This window comes from Gadus morhua, chromosome 10, assembly GCF_902167405.1.
Source record: "Gadus morhua chromosome 10, gadMor3.0, whole genome shotgun sequence".
NCBI lineage: Eukaryota > Metazoa > Chordata > Actinopteri > Gadiformes > Gadidae > Gadus > Gadus morhua.
The window spans coordinates 15,247,137-15,273,256 of NC_044057.1; the positions used below are offsets into that span (position 1 = coordinate 15,247,137).

Sequence of the window (26,120 nt, forward strand, 5' to 3'; positions counted from 1 at the left end):
TTATGTCACATGATGTTCTTTATGATTTACAGCTGATTATAACAGTGAGTGTTGATGTGACACACATAAAACATGTGTGATCATCTTCAGCTGTGTCCTCATTTAAAGTGTGAACACTCTTTTGTTGTTTTAACAGTACAATGTGGTATCCAGTGCCATATTGCAATGCGTTCCACGCACAGTTTACTTTGTATGTGTGTATGTGTGTGTGTGTGTGTGTCTGTTTGTGTGTGTGTGTGCATGTTAATTCAAGGTAAACCCTAAATCCATGTTCTATTCATGGATTACCAGAAGTAAAAAAAAACACCTGAAAAGGAGTATTCATCTCAAATAGTGGAGGGCTAATCTGGTCTCAGTAACGGGTGAATTCATATCATAATTGACTGTTAGACCCAAAGGGTTATCATCAAAGTATAACTAGCATACTAAATTTGAGCAATAACCACAATGAATCACATCCTCCTATAGATTTATAATCCAAAGACAGTCTCAACATGTCGATGCCTCTACCACGTGGCCCAGCAGGGAAGAGGGCACACTGCTTACTTGGCATATTCCCCGCGTGCCATCCCTTTCATGTTAAAGGGCATGAAGGACCTAACAGCCGCAAAGAAAGATGGCTCCCTCGAGAGCCCCTTCGCCGGTCAAACAGTGCCTCGCCTGTTCCGGGCTCTGCCTGTGCGTACGTAAAGCAGATTCGGAGCGCGTTGGCAAACAAAGCTATCGCGGCCAGAGCAGGCAGGCTTTGCTCACACGTCCCTCTCAGGGCTCCCTGGCTTTGTGTCCTCACCAGAGAGGGAGAGAGAAAGAGATAGGGAGAGAGAGAGAGATAGAGAGAGGGAGAAAGGGAGGGGGAGAGAGAAAGGATGCCTTTGGATGCTAGCCGCTGTATGGAGCATGACAAAGCCAATCTAACGGGGAGAAACAACATCCCCAAGCCACACCAAACATAACAGTGTTGGAATAGAGAACTGGAAGTCAGTAGGACGGGGGGGGGGGGGGGGGGGGGAGCAGGGGAGAAACAGGAAGGGTGGGGTGATAAATCCGTCCCTTTTCATCTGTGACCAATGCTAATCCTCTGCTGTTCTCAATCAGCTGCTGGGGACATATTTAACGTTTTTTATTTGGGTATTTTCTTTCATCACTCTTCTTCTTGCTATCTCATGCTTAATGCTTGCTTCTAAGGCTCGGGGTTCCACTCTTGGTCTCGGCTGACTGTATTCAATGCATTGTTGTCCTAATATTTATTCTGACATATTCCCATTTCTTTCTTTTTATAAGACCTCATTTTCCCTCCCCTTCCTTTCAGCTGGATAGCTTCTCATGCTGTCATCTCGGGAAGCTTACATGCGCCTGTTTGTCTCACTATCATGCAATGTGCGTTAGTGCCATCTGGTAATATCACACACTGAGGTAGGAGATGGGGGTGGGTGTGCACATTGGCAGCTCCCTGGAAACGCATGAGCACATTACTTCATGACTGCTCAGGATGGTCTCCATGGCAACCTTGTCTGGAAGAGCCAACCTCACAAAGGACACACCCTTGTAGGGAGGGGAGGGGTGGTGGGGTGGACAACAGGAAGTGTACACACAGGCTAAATGAGCCTACAGCATACTGCCCCTACCGCGACAGAGATGAGGGAGAGAAATATGAAAAAAATATAGCTCCTGTGGTGACCAATAGAAAATGATTAAAGCTCATTCAACCGTGCCGTTTATTTATGTTGTTGTAGAACGTAACGTGTATTACTCGTTGTTTGTGACTACATACTGTAGAACAATTAATGGTGTAGCCTACATCAGAAATTATCACCAATAAATGTCACCTTTCCCCTGCTCCGTGAATGCAGTGCTGTTTAGCCGGCAGAGCACTCTGCCGCCTCGAGCAGGCTAATGCAGAGAATCAATTATTGAGTGCATTTGCGGCAGTGAAGTCAGCAGGGTTCGAAAAGCTTTTATATGTAACGCTTGCCAACTCGTCTTGCCGTCATGAATCTGCACAACTATACACATAACAGTAGGCTACTACTTAGAGTTGTTGTTCGTCTTCCCAATCACCACCGTTTGACAACGGCTCGCACGCAACCCACAGTGACCTGAGGCAGGGACGGTTAAGCCTCTGCCTTATTTCCTGGGATTTTTTTCCGGTCATAGCGGCTTAACTGAGATTGACAGTAGAAATGCTAGTGCCACCATCAGCCCCGCCCAACTGCAGAGCAGGGGACGAAGGAGAGCCGAATCGAACTCTCAGCGTAGATTCGCCGGTACTGAAAGCTCCCTGCTGCTGCAGCGCATAGCGGAAAATTACCGACCCCTCCCCCCTCGACTTGACTTCAGAGCTGCAGCATAGACAGCACTATTTTCAGCCACAAACGCATAGAAAGAGCCCCGAGCATTGTTAGGGGGGGGATATGCAGAGAAGAGAACGACGCGGCATTCAGAATCGAACAGTTTGTGCCTCGTACTGGTGGCGAATGACAGCAACACACTTTCATTCAAGTCAAGCGATGCGCGCTGCCATTTTTAAAGCACGCGCTGACCCACTTACACAACCCACGACCTGCGTATGCAAAGCTCATAGGAGCACACAGAACAACGCTGGTTGGGACACACCGCATTGAACCAGCTCATTGAAGACTTTGGCTGAATAATGTAATGCGTGTTTATACTGGGCCACTCCCTGAAATAGGGTCATGGTGTGATGGCCGAATGACGGCATCGATGAATCACAGCCTTGCCAGTATGACGGATAACAATGACTTCTTTAATAAACGATATCAAGAAAACTTTTCTTAAATGAAATGCAAATGTTTCACGTTCATAATTTATACAACACCAACTATTGTGCAATGCATCAAATGCTGCCATATTGAATCTGTATTTGTATTGAAAATAATTAAATGTACCACGGTTAATTCTGTACGATTCCCTACATTAATGCTGGATCACGCACCGTTTCATAGGCTATTGATATGTTTATGTGCATTTATGGATGCATGTCTACACCGTGTTGGGGCAAATAGAGAGCATGTCTGGAGAGAGCATAGCTAATTCCCAGTAACTGGTCTCAGCTGCTCCCTTGCAGAGGGAGGCGGGGGGAGGGGGATGGCAAGAGGCTTGTCAGAGGAGAAAGGGAAAAAGGGACACGAGAGAGCGCGTGTATTCACCTAGTCAGCCCAGCAACCTAGGCGCTGTACAACAAATGTGCTTCGTATAAGAATGCTAATAGTCACAATTCAGTTACATGTCGATCGTAAAATATGTAGTAGTTCCTTGGTGCTTTTCATTTATATAGTTCCTGGAAGTAATGTTTTACAGCTTTATGATTTAGTAAACTCAACACGAGAAAGAAAATGAAAATCAAGTGGAACTCAGAAACACAAGAGGGAGAAAGTATGAGGCTAAGAAGTGGCAGGGCTCCAGCAAAGCAGGGGGAGTAAAACAGAGAGAGTCAACACTGATAATGGAAGCTAGAGAAGACAACACCCTAACCACTGACGGATACATTGCACTGACAATGGAACGGCATGATGTGGTTTTATAACTGAACCCTTATTACTGAGAATTGCACAATGATTTATAATCTAGTAAAAGGTTACATTAAGTGTTGTAGAAATGCTGATAAGTTAGTAGCTTAGAATTTGAGTTAATAAAAAAGACAATAACATTTGTATTGTTATTATGATTAGCGGAATACTAGTTAAATTAGGATTTATGTAGGAATATGTTGATTAGTAGTAGTGGTAGTAGTAGTAGTATGGTAGTAGTATACTACTGCTACTAGTAATGGACTACTACTACAACTACTACTAATCGTCGTATGGTAGTTGTAGTAATAGTATAGCCTACAAGAGACATGGAAGTAGACAGCTGAAATACCCCCAGCTGAGTATTCTTATAACCATATGGATTTAACAAGGTACTGCTTACTTCTTGCAGTACATCTGGAATCACAAATACAGCCCAACAACCTGGCAGGAAGCTTGCGAGAATCCTCCACACTATCAGAACCATGGACAGCTCCTCTTAGAGGCTGAAGGATTACAGTCTGCAAGAACAATGACCCTTACAACTCTCTCAATGTATGGATATCAAGGGTCGAAGCAATGTGGACTAATGGTCAATAACAAGGTTGAATTCAGTTAAATTCAGGCAATTCAGATACCAATCGCAGAAAGGAAAATTAGACGCATTATATCAATTTTTTTCACATATAATGGCAGATAAACAAACAATAAGTGGGGGGCTTTCCAAGACAACATACCTTGTCTTTGTTGGGTAATGTCTGAGTTCTGCTTAAAGTGTCTCCTCCATTTATACTGATCAGTTCTCCATCAACCGGCGGGAATTGAGGAGGGAACACTACTACGTCACTCTTCAGTGTGTCTGAGCTGAAACACACGTCATACTGCTGAGTAGATTTAGAGTAAGACCAGCTCCCGTCAGGGTGGGTGGTGATCATTGGGGCGCTGTACCTGCTGAAACTGTTGTCTGTCCGGTGGCATTTTACTGCTATTAAACTGATGAGACTCAGTAGAAAGATCACTGACACCGATGCAATGGCGATCAGCAAATACAGGTTTAAAGCAGAGAAGCTGTCCTCCTTTAGCGGCACGTGTCTGAACTGAGTCTGAAGGTCTCCTGTGTTTTCAACCACAACAACATCAATAGACACAGTAGCTGTCAGGGAGGGCTCCCCGTTATCACAAACCAACACCACCAACGCGTGAGTTTTCAGGTCATTGTCACTCATCCGTCTCTTAGTCCTGATTTCACCGGTGCTGGTTCCGATCCGAAAGAGATTGGTTCCTTTGGGTTCAGAGATGTGATAAGAAAGCAGTGCATTGTAACCAGAGTCTGCGTCTACAGCCCTGATTTTAGCCACAAAGTATCCCGCTTCAGCAGAGTAGGGAATGTTCTCACTGTTAACGGAGCCGTGTTCAGAATAGGGGGGTAGAATCCCGGGACTGTTGTCATTCTCATCCAGGATGAAAACGTTCACTGTCACGTTACTGCTCAGGGGAGGAACACCTTCATCGGTGGCTTTGACTTTGATTTGAAACGTTTTAACCTCTTCAAAGTTAAAGGATTGCTGACTGACAATATCTCCCGTCACTGAGTTGATGGTAACAACGGATGAAATCTGAGTACTTTTCGAAACAATCCCTAACAGTGTGTACGATACTTTTGAATTATCATCTGTATCAGGGTCCACTGCACTGATGGTGTAGATAGTACCTCCCAATGGACAATTCTCCTTCACATAAACACCAATGACAGGATCTGGGAATCGTGGCGCGTTATCATTCACGTCAGAAACGTGGACAGCGATAACACTGGTGCTCGAGAGAGGCGGACTCCCTTCATCGCTGGCTATGATGGTGACGATATACTCGGAGGCATCTTCTCTGTCTAGAGGCCCATCCACAATCAAGGAATAATAATTTTTGTAGTTTAGTTTTAATTTAAATGGCACCGATCCTAATATTTTGCAATTAGTGAGACCGTTACTTCCGCCATCTTTATCATTTACAGTAACCAGAGCGACCACCGTCCCGAACTGAGCATCCTCTTTTACTGGGCTCATAAGAGACGTGATTGTAATCTCCGGAATATTGTCATTTACGTCGATTACTTCCACCAGCACTTTGCCGTTCACACTACGAGAAGGCGTGCCTTTGTCTTTTGCCTGTACACGAATGTCATAAGCAGGATTTTTCTCAAAATCGAGCTCCCCCTTTACCGTTATTTCTCCTGTTTGTGAATTAATAGAAAACATAACACCAGGGTTAAATTTCCCCCTCTCGATAAACGAGTATATAATATCGCCGTTTATTCCATCGTCTAAATCGGACGCAAATATTGTTATTATGGAAGTCTGAAGTGGTGCGTTTTCATTTATCCGTGCCTTGTAAAGAGATTGGCTAAATATGGGAAAGTTATCATTAAAATCCATAACGTTTACATGAATTTTAAGAGTCCCTGATTTGTGTGGCTTTCCTCCGTCGAAAGCGGTCAAAACTAGGTTGATGACGGACTGTTTTTCTCGGTCTAAAGCTTTCTGCAACACTAAATCTGCGGATACACCCTGCTCATCCCCGCTCTGTACCTCCAGCGAGAAATGTTCATTCTGGCTCAGTCTGTAGCTCTTGATAGAGTTGCTGCCCGTATCTGCATCATTGGCCATTGGGAGTAGATATCTTTCACCTGAAGAGGAGGATTCCGAAATGTTTAATGTTCTTAAACGTTCATCGAACAACGGTGCGTTATCATTAATATCCAAAATGTTAACCTCTAAGCGATGCAAATGCACCGGATTGCTCAACATAGCCTCTATATTCAACGAGCATTTTACCGTACTTGGACAGAGCTCTTCGCGATCTATTCTTTCGTCAACGTATAGCGCACCGGTTTTTAAATCCACTCCAAAACAGTTGTTGGAGTCTCCAGGCAAAACCCGCAAGTCTCTGTATTCCAAATCTTTGAGGTCAATGTTTAAATCCTTAGCGAGGTTTCCCACGACGGAGCCTTTGTCTACCTCCTCGAGTACAGAATATGAAAGCTGAGCTCCCGACCAGTCGGCGAAACACAGTAAAGCACAAATTTGTATCCAAAGCGGTGTAAATCCGAGTCGGTTTTCCATTTCTAAGCCACAATGAAGCCGGATATCAACAACATACGCAATACGACCCACGAAAGTTTAGGTCTAGATAGCTGTTTATAGCGCACATTTCTTCCCTCGCTGCTTCCTCGTCATTTGTGTTTCTCCACACAAAGCTGTAGTGGACCACGGCCGCCTCGTCATACTGAGGAGGAGTCTGGTTATCGTACTAACGCGACTCGGTGGGTCTGAGGGTTGTATAGCGACATCAACTGTCCATACAAAGTCAAAGCTTAAATCTCAATTATTTCGATGCAGGTAATTCTTGTCCACTTTCAATGTTCAGTGACAGCCCACAAATGAATTTATACTGAGGCAGATAAGTATTAAAAATATATATTGTGTAGAAATCTGAATTAAATCATTTGATCCGTTGACAGGCTCCAGTAATTGATTGCATTACGTAACCTGAAAACAGCCAACATGGTGCAGTCACAGAACATCTCACGTCCAGTACCATGGACAGCACTCTTACTGTGAACGCGCGCAGATTGGCGGCTCCATTGTTTATCTTCATAATTATACCACGTGAGATCCAGTAGCTCCAAATGCTGATCTACCACTTCAGCCCCTAACATGTACAGATGTTCACATTAAAATAAAGTGACGGTGCCTCCAGTGTTACAACACATTGTTATTAGAGACAATACATAGCATAAATAATTTGAATTGTAGCCATATTTTTTAAACATAACTGTTATGTCAAGACGTAGTTCTATTAACACAAAAAGGAAACATATCATAGTGTTTTCAGTGTGTATACAACAATATAAACGTTTGCTCCATTAAAAGGCTTTTTGCTAGAAAGAAAGTCTGATAAGGACATATATACAAAGTATTTGAAAGCAACTTATGGACATCTTACCTTATCTTTATTTGGTAAAGTCAGAGTTCTGTTTAATGTGTCTCCTCCGTTTATACTGATCAGTTCTCCATCAACAGGCGGGAATTGAGGAGGGAACACTACTACGTCACTCTTCAGTGTGTCTGAGCTGAAACACACGTCATACTGCTGAGTAGATTTAGAGTAAGACCAGCTCCCGTCAGGGTGGGTGGTGATCATTGGGGCGCTGTACCTGCTGAAACTGTTGTCTGTCCGGTGGCATTTGACTGCTATTAAACTGATGAGACTCAGTAGAAAGATCACTGACACAGACGCAATGGCGATCAGCAAATACAGGTTTAAAGTAGAGAAGCTGTCCTCCTTTAGCGGCACGTGTCTTAACTGAGTCTGAAGGTCTCCTGTGTTTTCAACCACAACGACATCAATAGACACAGTAGCTGTCAGGGAGGGCTCTCCGTTATCACAAACCAACACCACCAACGGGTGAGTTTTCAGGTCATTGTCACTCATCCGTCTCTTAGTCCTGATTTCACCGGTGCTGGTTCCGATCCGAAAGAGATTGGTTCCTTTGGGTTCAGAGATGTGAAAAGAAAGCAGTGCATTGTAACCAGAGTCTGCGTCTACTGCCCTGATTTTAGCCACAAAGTATCCCACTTCAGCAGAGTAGGGAATGTTCTCACTGTTAACGGAGCCGTGTTCAGAATAGGGGGCTAAAATACCGGGACTGTTGTCATTCTCGTCCAGGATGAAAACGTTCACTGTCACGTTACTGCTCAGGGGAGGAACACCTTCATCGGTGGCTTTGACTTTGATTTGAAACGTTTTAACCTCTTCAAAGTTAAAGGATTGCTGACTGACAATTTCTCCCGTCACTGAGTTGATGGTAACAACGGATGAAATCGGAGTACTTTTCGAAACAATCCCTAACAGTGTGTACGATACTTTCGCATTATCATCTGTGTCAGGGTCCACTGCACTGATGGTGTAGATAGTAGCTCCCGCTGGACTGTTCTCCTTTACATAAACACTAATGACTGGATCTGGGAATCGAGGCGCGTTGTCATTCACATCAGAAACGTGGACAGCGATAACACTGGTGCTCGAGAGAGGCGGACTACCTTCATCGCTGGCTATGATGGTGACGCTATACTCGGAGGCATTCTCTCTGTCGAGAGGCCCATCCACAATCAAAGAGTAATAATTGTTGTAGTTTAGTTTCAATTTAAATGGCACGGATCCTAATATTTTGCCATTAGTGAGGCCGTTACTTCCGCCATCTTTATCATTCAACGTAACCCGAGCGACCACCGTCCCTAACTGAGCATCCTCTTTTACTGGGCTCATAAGAGACGTGATTATAATCTCCGGAATATTGTCATTTACGTCGATTACTTCCAGCAGCACTTTGCCGTGCACACTACGAGACGGCATGCCTTTGTCTCTCGCATGTACACGAATGTCATAAGCAGGGTTTTTCTCGAAATCAAGTTCGCCTTTTACCGTTATTTCCCCAGTCTGTGAATTCATAGAAAATAACTGCTCGGGATTAAAATTTCCTCTTTCGATAAACGAGTAAACAACCTCACCGTTTATTCCCTCGTCTAAATCGGACGCAGATATTGTTAATATGGATGTCTGAGGTGGAGCGTTTTCATTTACCTGGGCCTTGTAAAGAGTTTGGCTAAATATGGGAGTGTTATCATTCACATCCATAATGTTTACAACAATTTTCAGAGTCCCGGATTTATGTGGCTTTCCTCCGTCGAAAGCGGTTAAAACAAGGTTGATGACGGACTGCTTTTCTCGGTCTAAAGCTGTCTGCAACACTAAATCTGCGGATACACCCTGGTCGTCCCCGCTCTGTACATCCAGCGAGAAATGTTCATTCTGGCTCAGTCTGTAGCTCTTAATAGAGTTGCTGCCAGTATCTGCATCGTTGGCCATTGGAAGAAGATATCTTTCACCGGTGGAGGTTAATTCCGAAATGTTTAATATCCTCAGATTTTCTCTAAAGAATGGCGCGTTATCGTTAATATCTACAATGTTAACCTCTAAGCGATGCAAGTGCACTGGATTGCTCAACATAGCTTCTATATTCAACGAACATTTTACCGTACTAGGACATAGCTCTTCGCGATCTATTCTTTCGCCGACATAAAGCGCACCGGTTTTCCAATCAACTCCAAAATAGTTATTTGAGTGTCCTGGCAAAACCCGCATGTCTCTGTGTTCCAAATCTTTGAGGTCAATGTTTAAATCCTTAGCGAGATTTCCCACGACGGAGCCTTTGTCTACCTCCTCGAGTACAGAATATGAAAGCTGAGCTCCCGACCAGTCGGCGAAAAACAGTAAAGCACATATTTGTATCCAAAGCGATGTAAATCCGAATCGATATTCCATTTCTAAGCCACAATTAATCCGGATAACAACAACATACGCATTACGATCCACGAAAGTTTAGGTACAGATTGCTGACCAAAGCGCACAGCTCCCTCGCTGCTTCCTCGTCATTTGTGTTTCTCCACACAAAGCTGTAGTGGACCACTGCCACCTCGTCATACAGAGGAGGAGTCTGGTTATCGTACTGACGACACTCTGTGGGTCTGAGAGTTCTCCATAGCGACATCAACTGTCCATATAATGTTCATCAAAATGATTTTGATGCAAGTGATTTTTTCTTTTGTCAATGTCCAGAGACAACCCACGAATGAGCACATATTATGGCAGATAAGGACAACAAGAAAATCCTGAAAACAGCCATCATGGTGGAATCACATAACGTCTCACGTCCGATAACATGGAGAGCATTTTTTCTGTGGACGCGCGCAGAGCGGCGGATCCCTCGTTTACCTTCATCATTATACCTCATGAGATCCCAGAGCTCCGAATACTGATCTACAACCTCAGCCCCTGGCATGTAAAGATGTCCCCATTTAAATAACGAGACGGTGCCAGCAGCAATACGACGCATTGTCATCTGATACAAGCCTAAATGTTTTGTATTTTATCCATTTAATTAAAACACCACATTTATGTTAAGTGGTTTGCCCATTAACACAGAAATTGAAACACGTATCAATATCATTGTTATGTGTACACATTAATATTAACGTTTGCTGCGTAAAAAAGGGAATTATGGAATAAAGAAACTAAGTGCAATGAGGACATACATTTAACTGTTGCATTTGAAAGCATCTCATGAAAATCTTACCTTATCTTTATTTGGTAAAGTCTGAGTCCTGCTTAAAGTGTCTCCTCCGTTTATACTGATCAGTTCTCCATCAACAGGCGGGAATTGAGGAGGGAACACTACTACGTCACTCTTCAGTGTGTCTGAGCTGAAACACACGTCATACTGCTGAGTAGATTTAGAGTAAGACCAGCTCCCGTCAGGGTGGGTGGTGATCATTGGGGCGCTGTACCTGCTGAAACTGTTGTCTGTCCGGTGGCATTTGACTGCTATTAAACTGATGAGACTCAGTAGAAAGATCACTGACACCAACGCAATGGCGATCAGCAAATACAGGTTTAAAGCAGAGAAAATGTCCTCCTTTAGCGGCACGTGTCTGAACTGAGTCTGAAGGTCTCCTGTGTTTTCAACCACAACGACTTCAATAGACACAGTAGCTGTCAGGGAGGGTTCTCCGTTATCACAAACCAACACCACCAATGGGTGAGTTTTCAGGTCATTGTCACTCATCCGTCTCTTAGTCCTGATTTCACCGGTGCTGGTTCCGATCCGAAAGAGATTGGTTCCTTTGGGTTCAGAGATGTGATAAGAAAGCAGTGCATTGTAACCAGAGTCTGCGTCTACAGCCCTGATTTTGGCCACAAAGTATCCCGCTTCAGCAGAGTAGGGAATGTTCTCACTGTTAACGGAGCCGTGTTCAGAATAGGGGGCTAAAATACCGGGACTGTTGTCATTCTCGTCCAGGATGAAAAGGTTCACTGTCACGTTACTGCTCAGGGGGGGGACACCGTAATCGGTGGCTTTGACTTTGATTTGAAACGTTTTAACCTCTTCAAAGTTAAAGGATTGCTGACTGACAATATCTCCCGTCACTGAGTTGATGGTAACAACGGATGAAATCGGAGTACTTTTCGAAACAATCCCTAACAGTGTGTACGATACTTTCGCATTATCATCTGTGTCAGGGTCCACTGCACTGATGGTGTAGATAGTAGCTCCCGCTGGACTGTTCTCCTTTACATAAACACTAATGACTGGATCTGGGAATCGAGGCGCGTTGTCATTCACATCAGAAACGTGGACAACGATAACACTGGTGCTCGAGAGAGGCGGACTCCCTTCATCACTGGCTATGATAGTGACGCTATATTCGGAGGCATGCTCTCTATCGAGTGGCCCATCCACAATTAAGGAATAATAATTTTTGTAGTTTAGTTTTAATTTAAATGGCACCGATCCTAATATTTTGCAATGAGTAAGACCGTTCCTTCCACCATCTTTATCAGTCACCGTAACCAGAGCGACCACGGTCCCTAACTGAGCATTCTCTTTTACTGGGCTCATTAGAGACGTGATTATTGTCTCCGGAATATTGTCATTCACGTCGATTATTTCCACCAGCACTTTGCCGTGCACACTACGAGACGGCATGCCTTCGTCTTTCGCCTGAATACGAATGTCATAAGCAGAGTTTTTCTCAAAATCAAGTTTGCCCTTTACCGTTATTTCCCCTGTTTGTGAATTTATCGAAAATAACTGGCCTGGATTAAAATCTCCCCTTTCGATAAACGAGTATGCAACCTCACCGTTTATTCCCTCGTCTAAATCAGACGCATATATTGTTAATATTGAAGTCTGAGGTGGAGCGTTTTCATTTACCTGGGCCTTGTAAAGAGTTTGGCTAAATATGGGAGTGTTATCATTAAAATCAATAATGTTTACATGAATTTTGAGAGTCCCTGATTTATTTGGCTTTCCTCCATCGAAAGCGGTTATAACAAGGTTGATGACGGACTGCTTTTCTCGGTCTAAAGCTTTCTGCAACACTAAATCTGCGGAAACACCCTGGTCGTCACCGCTCTGTACATCCAGTGAGAAATGTTCATTCTGGCTCAGTCTGTAGCTCTTAATAGAGTTGCTGCCTGTATCTGTATCCTTGGCCATTGGGAGAAGATATCTTTCACCAGAAGAAGAGGATTCCGAAATGTTTAATATTCTGAGATTTTCACGGAAGAATGGAGCGTTATCATTAATATCCACAACGTTAACCTCTAAGCGATGCAAATGCACCGGGTTGCTCAACATAGCCTCTACATTCAAGGAGCATTTAATCAGGCCAGGGCAGAGCTCTTCGCGATCTATTCTTTCGCCAACATAAAGTGCACCGGTTTTTAAATCAACTCCAAAATAGTTCTTAGAGTGTCCTGGCAAAACCCGCAAATCTCTGTATTCCAAATCTTTGAGCTCAATGTTTAAATCCTTAGCGAGGTTTCCCACGACGGAGCCTTTGTCTACCTCCTCGAGTACAGAATAGGAAAGCTGAGCTCCCGACCAGTCGGCGAAACACAGTAAAGCACATATTTGTATCCAAATCGAAGTAAATCCAAGTCGGTATTCCATTTCTAAGCCACAATGAATCCGGATATCAACAACATACGCATTACGATGCACGAACGTTTAGGACTAGATTGCTGACTAAAGCGCACAGCTCTTCCCTCGCTGCTTCCTCGTCATTTGTGTTTCTCCACACAAAGCTGTAGTGGACCACGGCCACCTCGTCATACAGAGGAGGAGTCTGGTTATCGTACTGACGACACTCTGCGGGTCTCCATAGCGACATCAACTGTCCATATAATGTCCGAGCTTAAATCGCAATGATTTCAATGCGTGATTTTTTCTATTGTCAAGGTCCAGAGACAACCCATGAATGAGCTCATATTAAGGGAGATAAAGATGACCATATAATATGTTAGGGAATCTGCAATTAATAATTTAGCACGTAGACGGTCTCAAATAATTGATTAAATAATGCTACAACATGAAAATCCTGAAAACAGCCATCATGGTGGAATCACATGACGTCTCATGTTCAATACCATGGAGAGCGTTTTTTCTGTGGATGCGCGCCGAGCGGCGGCTCCCTCGTTTACCTTCATCATTATACCTCATGAGATCCCTCAGCTCCGAATACTGATCTACAACCTCAGCCCCTGGCATGTAAAGATGTCCCCATTTAAATAACGAGACGGTGCCAGCAGCAATATGATGCATTGTCATCTGATACAAGCCTAAATGTTTTGTATTTTATCCATTTAATTTAAACACCACTTTTATGCTAAGCGGTATGCCCATTAACACAGAAATTGAAAGATGCATCAATATCATTGTTACGTGCATACATTAATAGTAACGTTTGCTGCATAAAAAAGAGAATTATTGAATGTCGAAACAAAGTGCAATGAGGACATACATTTATCAGTTGTATTTTAAAGCATCTCGTGAAAGTCTTACCTTGTCTTTATTTGGTAAAGTCTGATTTCTGCTTAAAGTGTCTCCTCCATTTATACTGATCAGTTCCCCATCAACAGGCGGGAATTGAGGAGGGAACACTACTACGTCACTCTTCAGTGTGTCTGAGCTGAAACACACGTCATACTGCTGAGTAGATTTAGAGTAAGACCAGCTCCCGTCAGGGTGGGTGGTGATCATTGGGGCGCTGTACCTGCTGAAACTGTTGTCTGTCCGGTGGCATTTGACTGCTATTAAACTGATGAGACTCAGTAGAAAGATCACTGACACCGACGCAATGGCGATCAGCAAATACAGGTTTAAAGCAGAGAAGCTGTCCTCCTTCAGCGGCACGTGTCTGAACTGAGTCTGAAGGTCTCCTGTGTTTTCAACCACAACGACATCAATGGACACAGTAGCTGTCAGGGAGGGCTCTCCGTTATCACAAACCAACACCACCAACGGGTGAGTTTTCAGGTCATTGTCACTCATCCGTCTCTTAGTCCTGATTTCACCGGTGCTGGTTCCGATCCGAAAGAGATTGGTTCCTTTGGGTTCAGAGATGTGATAAGAAAGCAGTGCATTGTAACCAGAGTCTGCGTCTACGGCCCTGATTTTAGCCACGAAGTATCCCGCCTCAGCAGAGTACGGAATGTTCTCACTGTTAACGGAGCCGTGTTCAGAATAGGGGGCTAAAATCCCGGGACTGTTGTCATTCTCATCCAGGATAAAAACATTGACTGTAGCGTTGCTGCTCATGGGAGGAACCCCAGAGTCGGTGGCCTGAACTTTAAAGCTGAACGTTTTCAATTCTTCAATATTGAAAGACTGAAGGTTGACAATTTCTCCTGTTTCTGAATTAATATTAACAAGGGATGAAATTGGAACAATTCTTGGTTGGATTTCTACCAATCTGTAAACTAATCTGGCATTCTCCTCTAAATCAGGATCATATGCTTTAATAGTGTAGATTATTGCTCCGACCTTACTGTTTTCCTTAACGTACACATTAATCACTGGCTCGCGAAACACGGGTGCGTTGTCGTTTACATCAGCGATTTGTATGCTAATGACGGTGGTGCTGGACAGAGGCGGCGTCCCGTCATCCACGGCTGCAACTGTGACCTCGTAAAAGCCGGCGCTCTCCCTGTCAAGAGGGGAATTTACGACTAAAGAATAATCATTTTTGTAATTTGACTTTAATTGAAAAGGAACGGATCCTAAGAGTTTACAGTTTGTCATGCCATTCTGTCCACCGTCGTTGTCACTCACTGTCAACAAGGCAACGATGGTCCCCATTTCTTCGTCTTCCTTTACGTGGGTCATCAGTGACGTCACCGATATTTCCGGAGAATTATCGTTTACGTCAGTGATCTCAATCAATAGTTTAGCATGTGCGCTGCGAGGCGGATTTCCCTGGTCGACTGCTTGTATCCGTACTTCATAAGCAGGTGTGTCCTCATAATCTAAACGTCCCTCAACTGTTATTTTCCCCGTTTCCGAATCAATACCAAATGTATCTGATTTGTCGATGTTACCTCGTTTAATAAGGGAATACAAAAGCTTACTATTCAGTCCTTCATCAATATCGCTTGCATTTAGCTGTATCACTAGTGTTCCAACCAGTGCATTTTCAGCAATATTCACTTTATACAGTGATTTGTTGAAAATGGGCGAGTTATCGTTTACGTCAATAACATTCACTGTTATTTGTATTGTTCCTGATTTAGGAGGTTTCCCTCCGTCCAACGCGGTCAGAATAAGTGTAATAACCGGTTCTTTCTCTCGATCTAATGCTTTCTGTAACAATAACTCCGCAGAAACACCATGCTTCCCTCCGTTCTGTACATCGAGGGAGAAATATTCATTCTGACTCAGTCTGTATGTCTTCACAGCGTTACTGCCTATATCAGCATCAACTGCTAGAGGAAGAAGAAAACGTTCTCCGGTTGGTAATGATTCTGAAATGTTAACATTGTATGACCTTTCAGCAAATGTTGGCGAGTTGTCATTAATGTCTAAGACATTGACTTCAATGCGGTGTGCAGTGACGGGATTGCTTAACACAGCTTGTATTCTGAGGGAACATTTTGCCGTGTTCAGACAAAGCTCTTCTCTGTCTATCCTGTGATCAACACAGAGGTAACCGGTCCGTATGTCTGCGTTGAAATATGTCTTACTGTATCCAGACACAATGCGAAGATCCCTTGACGCCAATTCATGCACATTGAGGTTTAAATCCTTCGCGAGATTCCCAACTACGGTGCCTTTGTTCGCCTCCTCTGAAACTGAGTATGATATCTGAGTGTCAGACCGGCCAACGAGACAAAGCAATACAAAAAGATGAGCCCAAACATATCCTCTTTGTTCTCGAAACGGCATCGTTGTCCGAGAAAAATATTAAATCACAACCACCATTTAAATCCAGTGTTATAGATCGATCCGTCTTATACGTGGTTCACCCGACGTAACATCCATTCAGCTCTGCGGCTGCAAATACACAAGCGCTTTTAATACTCTCCCGACACAAATGGTCGACGACCAACGTTTACAAAAGGGAGGAGTCGTATACGGAGGTTATCCATGGATTTCCACGGTCTCGAGCGACACCGAGTGTTCGATGAGACGGAAGAGGATGTATGAATTCATCTTTTTTTGTTCTGGAATATTCCTTCATAATTATGACTGACAGCTTGTAAACGTAATTTAGTCAATGAAAACGTTGCAGATCGTCTTTAATTAATAACGTTGGTTGAAAATGTTCTTCAAGATAAGCGAATCAGCACCATGGAGAGTTCTATTGCTATCATGGATGGGTGGAGTTTCGTTAAAGATATCATGCACATTGCTCTTGTGTATGTTATGTATGCAAAAATGTCCTTTTAGGTCAAACGGGAGGTACACTGTGTTTCAAGATCAGCCCAGAAATATATTATACGATTCAGTGATGGATTTACAGAAATACAGACACATTGCTCCGAAATCACATATGCCTACCTTGTCTTTGTTGGGTAAAGTCTGAGTTCTGTTTAATGTGTCTCCTCCGTTTATACTGATCAGTTCTCCATCAACAGGCGGGAATTGAGGAGGGAACACTACTACGTCACTCTTCAGTGTGTCTGAGCTGAAACACACGTCATACTGCTGAGTAGATTTAGAGTAAGACCAGCTCCCGTCAGGGTGGGTGGTGATCATTGGGGCGCTGTACCTGCTGAAACTGTTGTCTGTCCGGTGGCATTTGACAGCTATTAAACTGATGAGACTCAGTAGAAAGATTACTGACACCGACGCAATGGCGATCAGCAAATACAGGTTTAAAGCAGAGAAGCTGTCCTCCTTTAGCGGCACGTGTCTGAACTGAGTCTGAAGTTCTCCTGTGTTTTCAACCACAACGACATCAATGGACACAGTAGCTGTCAGGGAGGGCTCTCCGTTATCACAAACCAACACCACCAACGGGTGAGTTTTCAGGTCATTGTCACTCATCCGTCTCTTAGTCCTGATTTCACCGGTGCTTGTTCCGATCCGAAAGAGATTGGTTCCTTTGGGTTCAGAGATGTGATAAGAAAGCAGTGCATTGTAACCAGAGTCTGCGTCTACGGCCCTGATTTTAGCCACAAAGTATCCCGCTTCAGCAGAGTAGGGAATGTTCTCACTGTTAACGGAGCCGTGTTCAGAATAGGGGGCTAAAATCCCGGGACTGTTGTCATTCTCATCCAGGATGAAAACGTTCACTGTCACGTTACTGCTCAGGGGAAGAACACCGTCATCGGTGGCTTTGACTTTGATTTGAAACGTTTTAACCTCTTCAAAGTTAAAGGATTGCTGACTGACAATATCTCCCGTAACTGAGTTGATGGTAACAACGGATGAAATCTGAGTAGGCCTACTTTTCGAAACAATCCCTAACAGTGTGTACGATACTTTCGCATTATCATCTGTGTCAGGGTCCACTGCACTGATGGTGTAGATAGTAGCTCCCGCTGGACTGTTCTCCTTTACATAAACACTAATGACTGGATCAGGGAATCGAGGCGCGTTATCATTCACATCAGAAACGTGGACAGCGATAACACTGGTGCTCGAGAGAGGCGGACTCCCTTCATCGCTGGCTATGATGGTGACACTATACTCTGAGGCATTCTCTCTGTCGAGAGGCCCATCCACAATCAAAGAGTAATAATTTTGGTAGTTTAGTTTTAATTTAAATGGCACCGATCCTAATATTTTGCAATGAGTGAGTCCGTTACTTCCACCATCTTTATCAGTCACCGTAACCAGAGCGACCACGGTCCCTAACTGAGCATTCTCTTTTACTGGGCTCATAAGAGACGTGATTATTGTCTCCGGAATATTGTCATTTACGTCGATTACTTCAACCAGCACTTTGCCGTGCACACTACGAGACGGCATGCCTTCGTCCTTCGCCTGAACACGAATATCATAAGCAGGGTTTTTCTCAAAATCGAGGTCCCCCTTTACCGTTATTTCCCCTGTTTGTGAATGAATAGAAAACAAAACCCCAGGGTTAAATTTCCCCCTCTCGATGAACGAGTATACAATTTCCCCGTTTATTCCTTCATCTAAATCCGTAGCAGTTATAGTTAATATTGATGTCCCTAATGGAGCGTTTTCCGTGACCCGTGCCTTGTATAATGACTCACTAAATACGGGATTATTATCATTGACGTCAATGACGTTGACAATTATTTTCAACGACCCCGATCGTGAGGGTTTCCCTCCGTCGATAGCTGTTAAGGTCAAATGGACAATTGCCTGCTTTTCCCTGTCCAAAGGTTTCTGCAAAATCAACTCTGCGCTCTGCTCTTCCACACTTTGCACATCTAGTGAGAAATATTCATTTGGACTCAGTTTATAGCTCTTCACCGAGTTACTTCCTATGTCTGGATCGTTGGCTATAGGGAGCAGATACCGTTCACCAGTGAACGACAACTCCGAAATATTGAATGTTTTCTCCCTTTCTTGAAAATATGGTGCATTGTCATTCACATCCATAACCCGAATCTCTATTCGATGCATATGAGCAGGATGGCTTAAGACGGCCTCTATATCCAGAGAACATCTTAACTTATCCTGGCAAAGCTGCTCACGATCTATCCTATCAATAACGGAAAGTGAACCAGTTTTAAAATCCACCTCAAAATATGACTTAGCGTTTCCTGATGTGATCCGTGTTTCCCTGTATTCCAGTTCTTGGGGGTTGATATTTAAATCCTTGGCCAGATTCCCCACAACCGTGCCTTTGTCCACTTCCTCGGAGACCGAGTAGGAAAGCTGAGCTGACGACGTGTAAAACGAACAAAGCAAAGCGACCATTCGTATCCAAAACGAGACTGCTATTCCTCGGCCCTCCATCGCTGTTCCGACCGAAGTCAAACCGAAGAAATAAACATATTCAAACAGGACGCATCCGGGGAAATAGTATATACAAGACTACTACGCCAAGCGCTGTCGTCTTCGTCTCATCGCCACTCGCCTTTCTCCTCACAAAGCATCGCTGGGTAGGCCTACTTTTCAGCAAAGGAGGAGTCTGCTATGAAAAAAATTGGTCACTAGCGACATCAGGCGTCAGTTTTAAGAACACATGTAAAGATTCAATAATTTATAGAAAACTGCAATCCAGTACTGCTATTTGGGGTACATTGTAGGCCGACTGTAATCGACTGCTGCACTTTTTTTTAAGAAAATCTATAATATGCCTATCTTTGCTCGAGTTGATGTTTACCATTGACTTTCTAAAGTTTTACAAAAAAAAGGAATAAGTGTTGTTAAAAGTTTAACATGAGAACAAATAAAAAATCAATACTGAGTGTAGCGACGCTACTAAAAAAGATTTGCTGAGATCCTCAAAATACGTTTAAGTTACTGTATAACTTAAACTATGAAAATAATTAATTTATTAGAACTAGTCTACAAAAAGTATAAGTTGCGGTCTGCAAAAAAACTGCGACCCATTCACCCTCTCTTCCCTGCACAGGTGCTTTATATTAACTATGATGTCACCACCCATGAGCATGGGACCCAGCTCTCTCACACCTCAAACCACACAATAATACAGAACAAATAACAAACACTAATGAAATAAAAATACCAGAAATAGAAACCATCAAAAAGCTTATTAATATTACGATGAAATTCATTGCTGGCTTCTACCCTGAGTGACATAACTGTCACACAGAATAAGTATGTGCTAAAGAAGGCTAGACCAGACACACACAACCAGAGTTAAGGTTTTACATGAAATTGATCATTAAGTTGAAGAGTCAATACGATGGCATGTATATCTTACCTTCTCGTGATTGGGCAAAGTCTGAGTTCTGCTTAAAGTGTCTCCTCCATTTATACTGATCAGTTCTCCATCAACAGGCGGGAATTGAGGAGGGAACACTACTACGTCACTCTTCAGTGTGTCTGAGCTGAAACACACGTCATACTGCTGAGTAGATTTAGAGTAAGACCAGCTCCCGTCAGGGTGGGTGGTGATCATTGGGGCGCTGTACCTGCTGAAACTGTTGTCTGTCCGGTGGCATTTGACAGCTATTAAACTGATGAGACTCAGTAGAAAGATCACTGACACCGACGCAATGGCGATCAGCAAATACAGGTTTAAAGCAGAGAAGCTGTCCTCCTTTAGCGGCACGTGTCTGAACTGAGTCTGAAGGTCTCCTGTGTTTTCAACCACAACAACATCAATAGACACAGTAGCTGTCAGGGAGGGCTCTCCGTTATCACAAACCAACACAACCAACGGGTGAGTTTTCAGATCATTGTCACTCATCCGTCTCTTAGTCCTGATTTCACCGGTGCTGGTTCCGATCCGAAAGAGATTGGTTCCTTTGGGTTCAGAGATGTGATAAGAAAGCAGTGCATTGTAACCAGAGTCTGCGTCTACTGCCCTGATTTTAGCCACAAAGTATCCCGCCTCAGCAGAGTAGGGAATGTTCTCACTGTTAACGGAGCCGTGTTCAGAATAGGGGGCTAAAATCCCGGGACTGTTGTCATTCTCATCCAGGATAAAAACATTGACAGTAGCGTTGCTGCTCAAGGGAGGAACCCCAGAGTCGGTGGCCTGAACTTTGAAGCTGAACGTTTTAAATTCTTCAAAATTGAAAGACTGAAGGTTGACAATTTCTCCTGTTTCTGAATTAATAATAACAAGGGATGAAATTGGAACAATTCTTGGTTGGTTTTCTACCAATCTGTAAACTAATCTGGCATTCTCCTCTAAATCAGGATCATATGCTTTAATAGTGTAGATTATTGCTCCGACCTTACTGTTTTCCTTAACATACACATTAATCACTGGCTCGTGAAACACGGGTGCGTTGTCGTTTGCATCAGCGATTTGTATGCTAATGACGGTGGTGCTGGACAGAGGCGGCGTCCCGTCATCCACGGCTTCAACTGTGACCTCGTAAAAGCCGGCGCTCTCCCTGTCTAGAGGGGAATTTACGACTAAAGAATAATCATTTTTGTAATTTGACTTTAATTGAAAAGGAACGGATCCTAAGAGTTTACAGATTGTCATGCCATTCTGTCCACCGTCGTTGTCACTCACTGTCAACAAGGCAACGATGGTCCCCATTTCTGCGTCTTCCTTCACGGGGGACATCAATGACGTCACAGATATGTCCGGAGAATTATCGTTGACGTCAGTGATCTCGATCAGTAGTTTAGCATGGGCGCTGCGAGGCGAATTGCCCTGGTCGACTGCTTGTATCCGTACTTCATAAGCAGGTCTGTCCTCATAATCTAAACGTCCCTCAACTGTTATTTTCCCCGTTTCCGAATCAATACGAAATGTATCTGATTGGTCGATATTACCTCGTTTAATGAAGGAATACAAAACCTTACTATTCAGTCCTTCATCTTTATCAGTTGCATTTAGCTGTATCACTAGTGTTCCAACCAGTGCATTTTCAGCAACACTGACTTTATACAGTGACTTGCTGAAAATAGGCGAGTTATCATTTGAATCAATTACATTCACAGTTATTTGAGACGTTCCTGATTTGGGAGGTTTCCCGCCGTCCAACGCGGTCAGAATAAGTGTAATAACCGGTTCTTTCTCGCGATCTATCGCTTTCTGTAAAACTAACTCCGCAGAAATACTATGCTGCCCGCCGCTCTGTACATCGAGTGAGAAATATTCATTCGAACTCAGTCTGTATGTCTTTATAGAGTTACTGCCTATATCTGCATCAACTGCTAGAGGAAGAAAAAAACGTTCTCCCGTTGCTAAGGATTCTGAAATGTTGACATTGTACGACTTTTCAGCGAACGTGGGCGAGTTGTCATTAATGTCTAAAACATTGACTTCAATGCGGTGTGCAGTGACGGGATTGCTTAACACAGCTTGTATTCTGAGGGAACATTTGTCAGTGTTCGGACACAGCTCTTCTCTGTCTATCCTGTGATCAACAAAGAGGTTTCCGGTCCGTAAGTCCGCGTTGAAATATGTCTTACTGTATCCAGAAACAATGCGTAGATCCCTTGACGGCAATTCCTGCACATTGAGTTTTAAATCCTTCGCGAGATTTCCAACTACGGTGCCTTTGTTCGCCTCCTCTGAAATGGAGTATGATATCTGAGCGTCAGACCGGCCAACGAGACAAAGCAATACAACGAGACTAGCCCAAACATATCCTCTTTGTTCTCGAAACGGCATCGTTGTCCGAGAAAAATATTAAATCGAAACCACCATTTATATCCAGTGTTATAGATCGATCCGTCTTATACGTGGTTCACCCGACGTAATATCCAGTCATCTCTGCGGCTGCAAATACACCAGCGCTTTGACTACTCTCCCGACACGAATGGTCGATGACGGACGCGTTCAACAGGGAGGAGTTTTAGAAGGAGGCTACCCATGGATTTCCACGGTCTGCAGCAACACCGTGTGTTCGGTGAGACACAAGTAGTAATATTTGTGTGTGCAGATAATATTCCTTCATAATTATGACAGCTTGTAAACGTAACTTAGTCAATTAAAACGTTGCAGATCGTCTTAAATGAATTGCAATGGTTTAAAATGTTCTTTAAGATAAGCGAATCAGCACCATGGAGAGGTCTATTGCTATCATGGATTGGTGGAGTTTCGTTAACGATAGCATGCACATTGCTCTTGTGTATGTTATGCATGGAAAAATTTCATTTTAAGTCAAACGGGAGCTACAATGTGTTTCCAGATCAGTCCAGAAATATATTATACAATTCAGTGATGGATTTACAGAAATACAAACACATCGCTCCGATACCACATACCTTGTCTTTGTTGGGTAAAGTATGAGTTCTGCTTAAAGTGTCTCCTCCGTTTATACTGATCAGTTCTCCATCAACAGGGGGGAATTGAGGAGGGAACACTACTACGTCACTCTTCAGTGTGTCTGAGCTGAAACACACGTCATACTGCTGAGTAGATTTAGAGTAAGACCAGCTCCCGTCAGGGTGGGTGGTGATCATTGGGGCGCTGTACCTGCTGAAACTGTTGTCTGTCCGGTGGCATTTGACTGCTATTAAACTGACGAGACTCAGTAGAAAGATCACTGACACCGACGCAATGGCGATCAGCAAATACAGGTTAAGAGCAGAGAAGCTGTCCTCCTTTAGCGTCACGTGTCTGAACTGAGTCTGAAGGTCTCCTGTGTTTTCAACCACAACGACATCAATAGACACAGTAGCTGTCAGGGAGGGCTCCCCGTTATCACAAACCAACACCACCAACGGGTGAGTTTTCAGGTCATTGTCACTCATCCGTCTCTTAGTCCTGATTTCACCGGTGCTGGTTCCGATCCGAAAGAGATTGGTTCCTTTGGTTTCAGAGATGTGATAAGAAAGCAGTGCATTGTAACCAGAGTCTGCGTCTACGGCCCTGATTTTAGCCACAAAGTATCCCGCTTCAGCAGAGTAGGGAATGTTCTCACTGTTAACGGAGCCGTGTTCAGAATAGGGGGGTAGAATCCCGGGACTGTTGTCATTCTCATCCAGGATAAAGAAGTTGACTGTCACGTTGCTACTGAGTTGAGGATCACCAGAGTCTACGGCCTGCGCTTTGAAACTGAACATCTTTATGTCTTCATAATTAAAAGACTGCAATGTGACTATATCACCAGTCTCGGAGTTTATATTCACAGCTGATAACACTGGGATATTTTGAGAGAGACTGCTTATTAACGAATAGGTTATTCTGGCGTTATCCTCCGAATCCGAATCCATAGCATTTACTCTATAGACTACAGTACCTACGTCACTATTCTCCTTCACGTACACGTTCAAAACGGGATCGGCGAAGTGCGGCGCGTTGTCGTTTACATCAGAAACATACACCATCAAATAACTTCTGGTGGAGAGAGGCGGGTCCCCGCTATCGCTGGATGAGATGGTGACGTTATACTGTGTATCCGTCTCTCTGTCCAGAGACCCGTCTACCACTAAAGAATAGTCATTTTTATAGTTAGTTTCCAGCTTAAAGGGAACAACACCGCCAAGTGTGCAGGCGGTGAGGCCATTCAACCCACTGTCTCTATCGCTTACAGTTACCAAAGCAATCACGGTTCCCATTTCCGCGCTTTCTTTCACAGGGTTCCTAAGGGAAGTGATCGATATCTCCGGTGCATTGTCATTGGCGTCTACTACCTCTATCAGTAGTTTACTATGAACACTGCGAGATCCGGGGCCTTTATCTCTGACCTGGACTCTTATTTCGTATGCAGGTATCTTTTCGTAATCCAAGATGCCGTTAACTTTGATTTCCCCTGTATTTGCATTGATATCAAATACAGAGGAAGGATCTACATTACCCCGTTTCATGAAAGAATACAGGAGCTCACCGTTGACTCCTTCGTCTGGATCTGATGCGTTTAGTTGTATAACCCTGGTTCCATTTAAAGCATTTTCATTCACCCTTGCCTTATACAATGACTTACTAAACACTGGCGTGTTATCGTTCACATCAATCACATTAATTATTAGCTGCATTGTACCCATTTTGAAAGGTTTTCCTCCGTCTACTGCGGTTAAAGTGAGTGTGATAACCGACTGTTTCTCCCGATCTAAAGCTTTCTGCAACACCAGCTCAGCGGACACGCTTTGCTCTTCGCCACTCTGTACGTCGAGGGAGAAATATTCGTTCTGGTTTAGCTTGTAGCCCTTAACCGCGTTACTCCCTATGTCTGCGTCGAATGCTATTGGAAGTAAATATCGCTCTCCCAGTGATATCGACTCAGAGATGTTGAAAACAAACGTTTTCTCCTCGAAAGCAGGTGCATTATCATTTATATCTAGGATATGAATTTCAATGCGATGCATGTTAACTGGATTGCTCAACAAAGCCTGGATTTTAAGCGAACATTTATGCAGCTCGTTGCAAAGCTCCTCTCTGTCTATTCTTTCGGCGACCAAAAGGTTTCCAGTCCTTAAATCCACAACGAGGTATTTTCTACTATACTCCGAAACAATTCGGAGTTCTCTTGACTCCAAGGCATTCAGATTCAGTTTTAAATCCTTTGCGAGATTGCCCACAGTCGTTCCTTTGTTCATCTCCTCCGAAATAGAGTAAGAAATCTGAGCTGTACCGCAGTGACAAAAACAAAGCAAGACAAAGAATCGAATCCAAAAATATTCCCTCCGTGCTATGGCCCCCATAACTAACTCGGAGGGCATATATAACTTATAATGTCCGTTCTTTTTGGTATGGTCCGTCATAGAGATCTATGTGAGCTCTTCAAATCCTCTAGCAAAGGCATTATCTGTGTGTTCTGGCCACTTTTACTAGCTTGTGACGCTGTCCAATCAAAACGCAGTAAGGGGGCGTTTCAAGGCTCAACACTATAGCTCCTCCGGTCTCTGGCGCCACCACCCGTTGAATGGTGTGACACACACACACACACACACACACACACACACACACACACACACACACACACACACACACACACACACACACACACACACACACACACACACACACACACACACACACACACACACACACACACACACACACACACACAATTGCCAGTAGATAGAAGTGTATGATTCAATTATGTGACATAAATGATCCTGTTCTGCATTAGGCAAAATGGGATGAAGTCTAAAAGGATAGGCTTACCCAAACT

At 43.7% G+C, this 26,120-nt stretch overlaps 1 protein-coding gene across 15 annotated transcripts in view; it reads right to left on the reverse strand.

The window, feature by feature from the left end:
- The window catches only part of LOC115552445 (protocadherin alpha-C2), a 196,850-nt gene that overhangs the window by 26,228 nt on the left and 144,502 nt on the right, over nucleotides 1-26,120 (reverse strand). Inside the window, exon 1 of one of the 15 annotated variants that reach the window (XM_030368557.1) lies at nucleotides 23,269-25,736. The exons of 8 other annotated variants lie outside the window; for them this stretch is intronic. In XM_030368557.1, the coding sequence (XP_030224417.1) occupies nucleotides 23,269-25,707 (2,439 nt within the window). In that variant the 5' untranslated portion in view covers nucleotides 25,708-25,736. Of the gene's footprint in view, nucleotides 1-4,264; nucleotides 6,829-7,526; nucleotides 10,017-10,716; nucleotides 13,341-13,986; nucleotides 16,506-16,980; nucleotides 19,494-20,293; nucleotides 23,224-23,268; nucleotides 25,737-26,120 lie in introns of those variants that run through there. 6 more of the 15 variants (XM_030368561.1, XM_030368566.1, XM_030368567.1 and 3 more) reach the window with 6 other exon arrangements.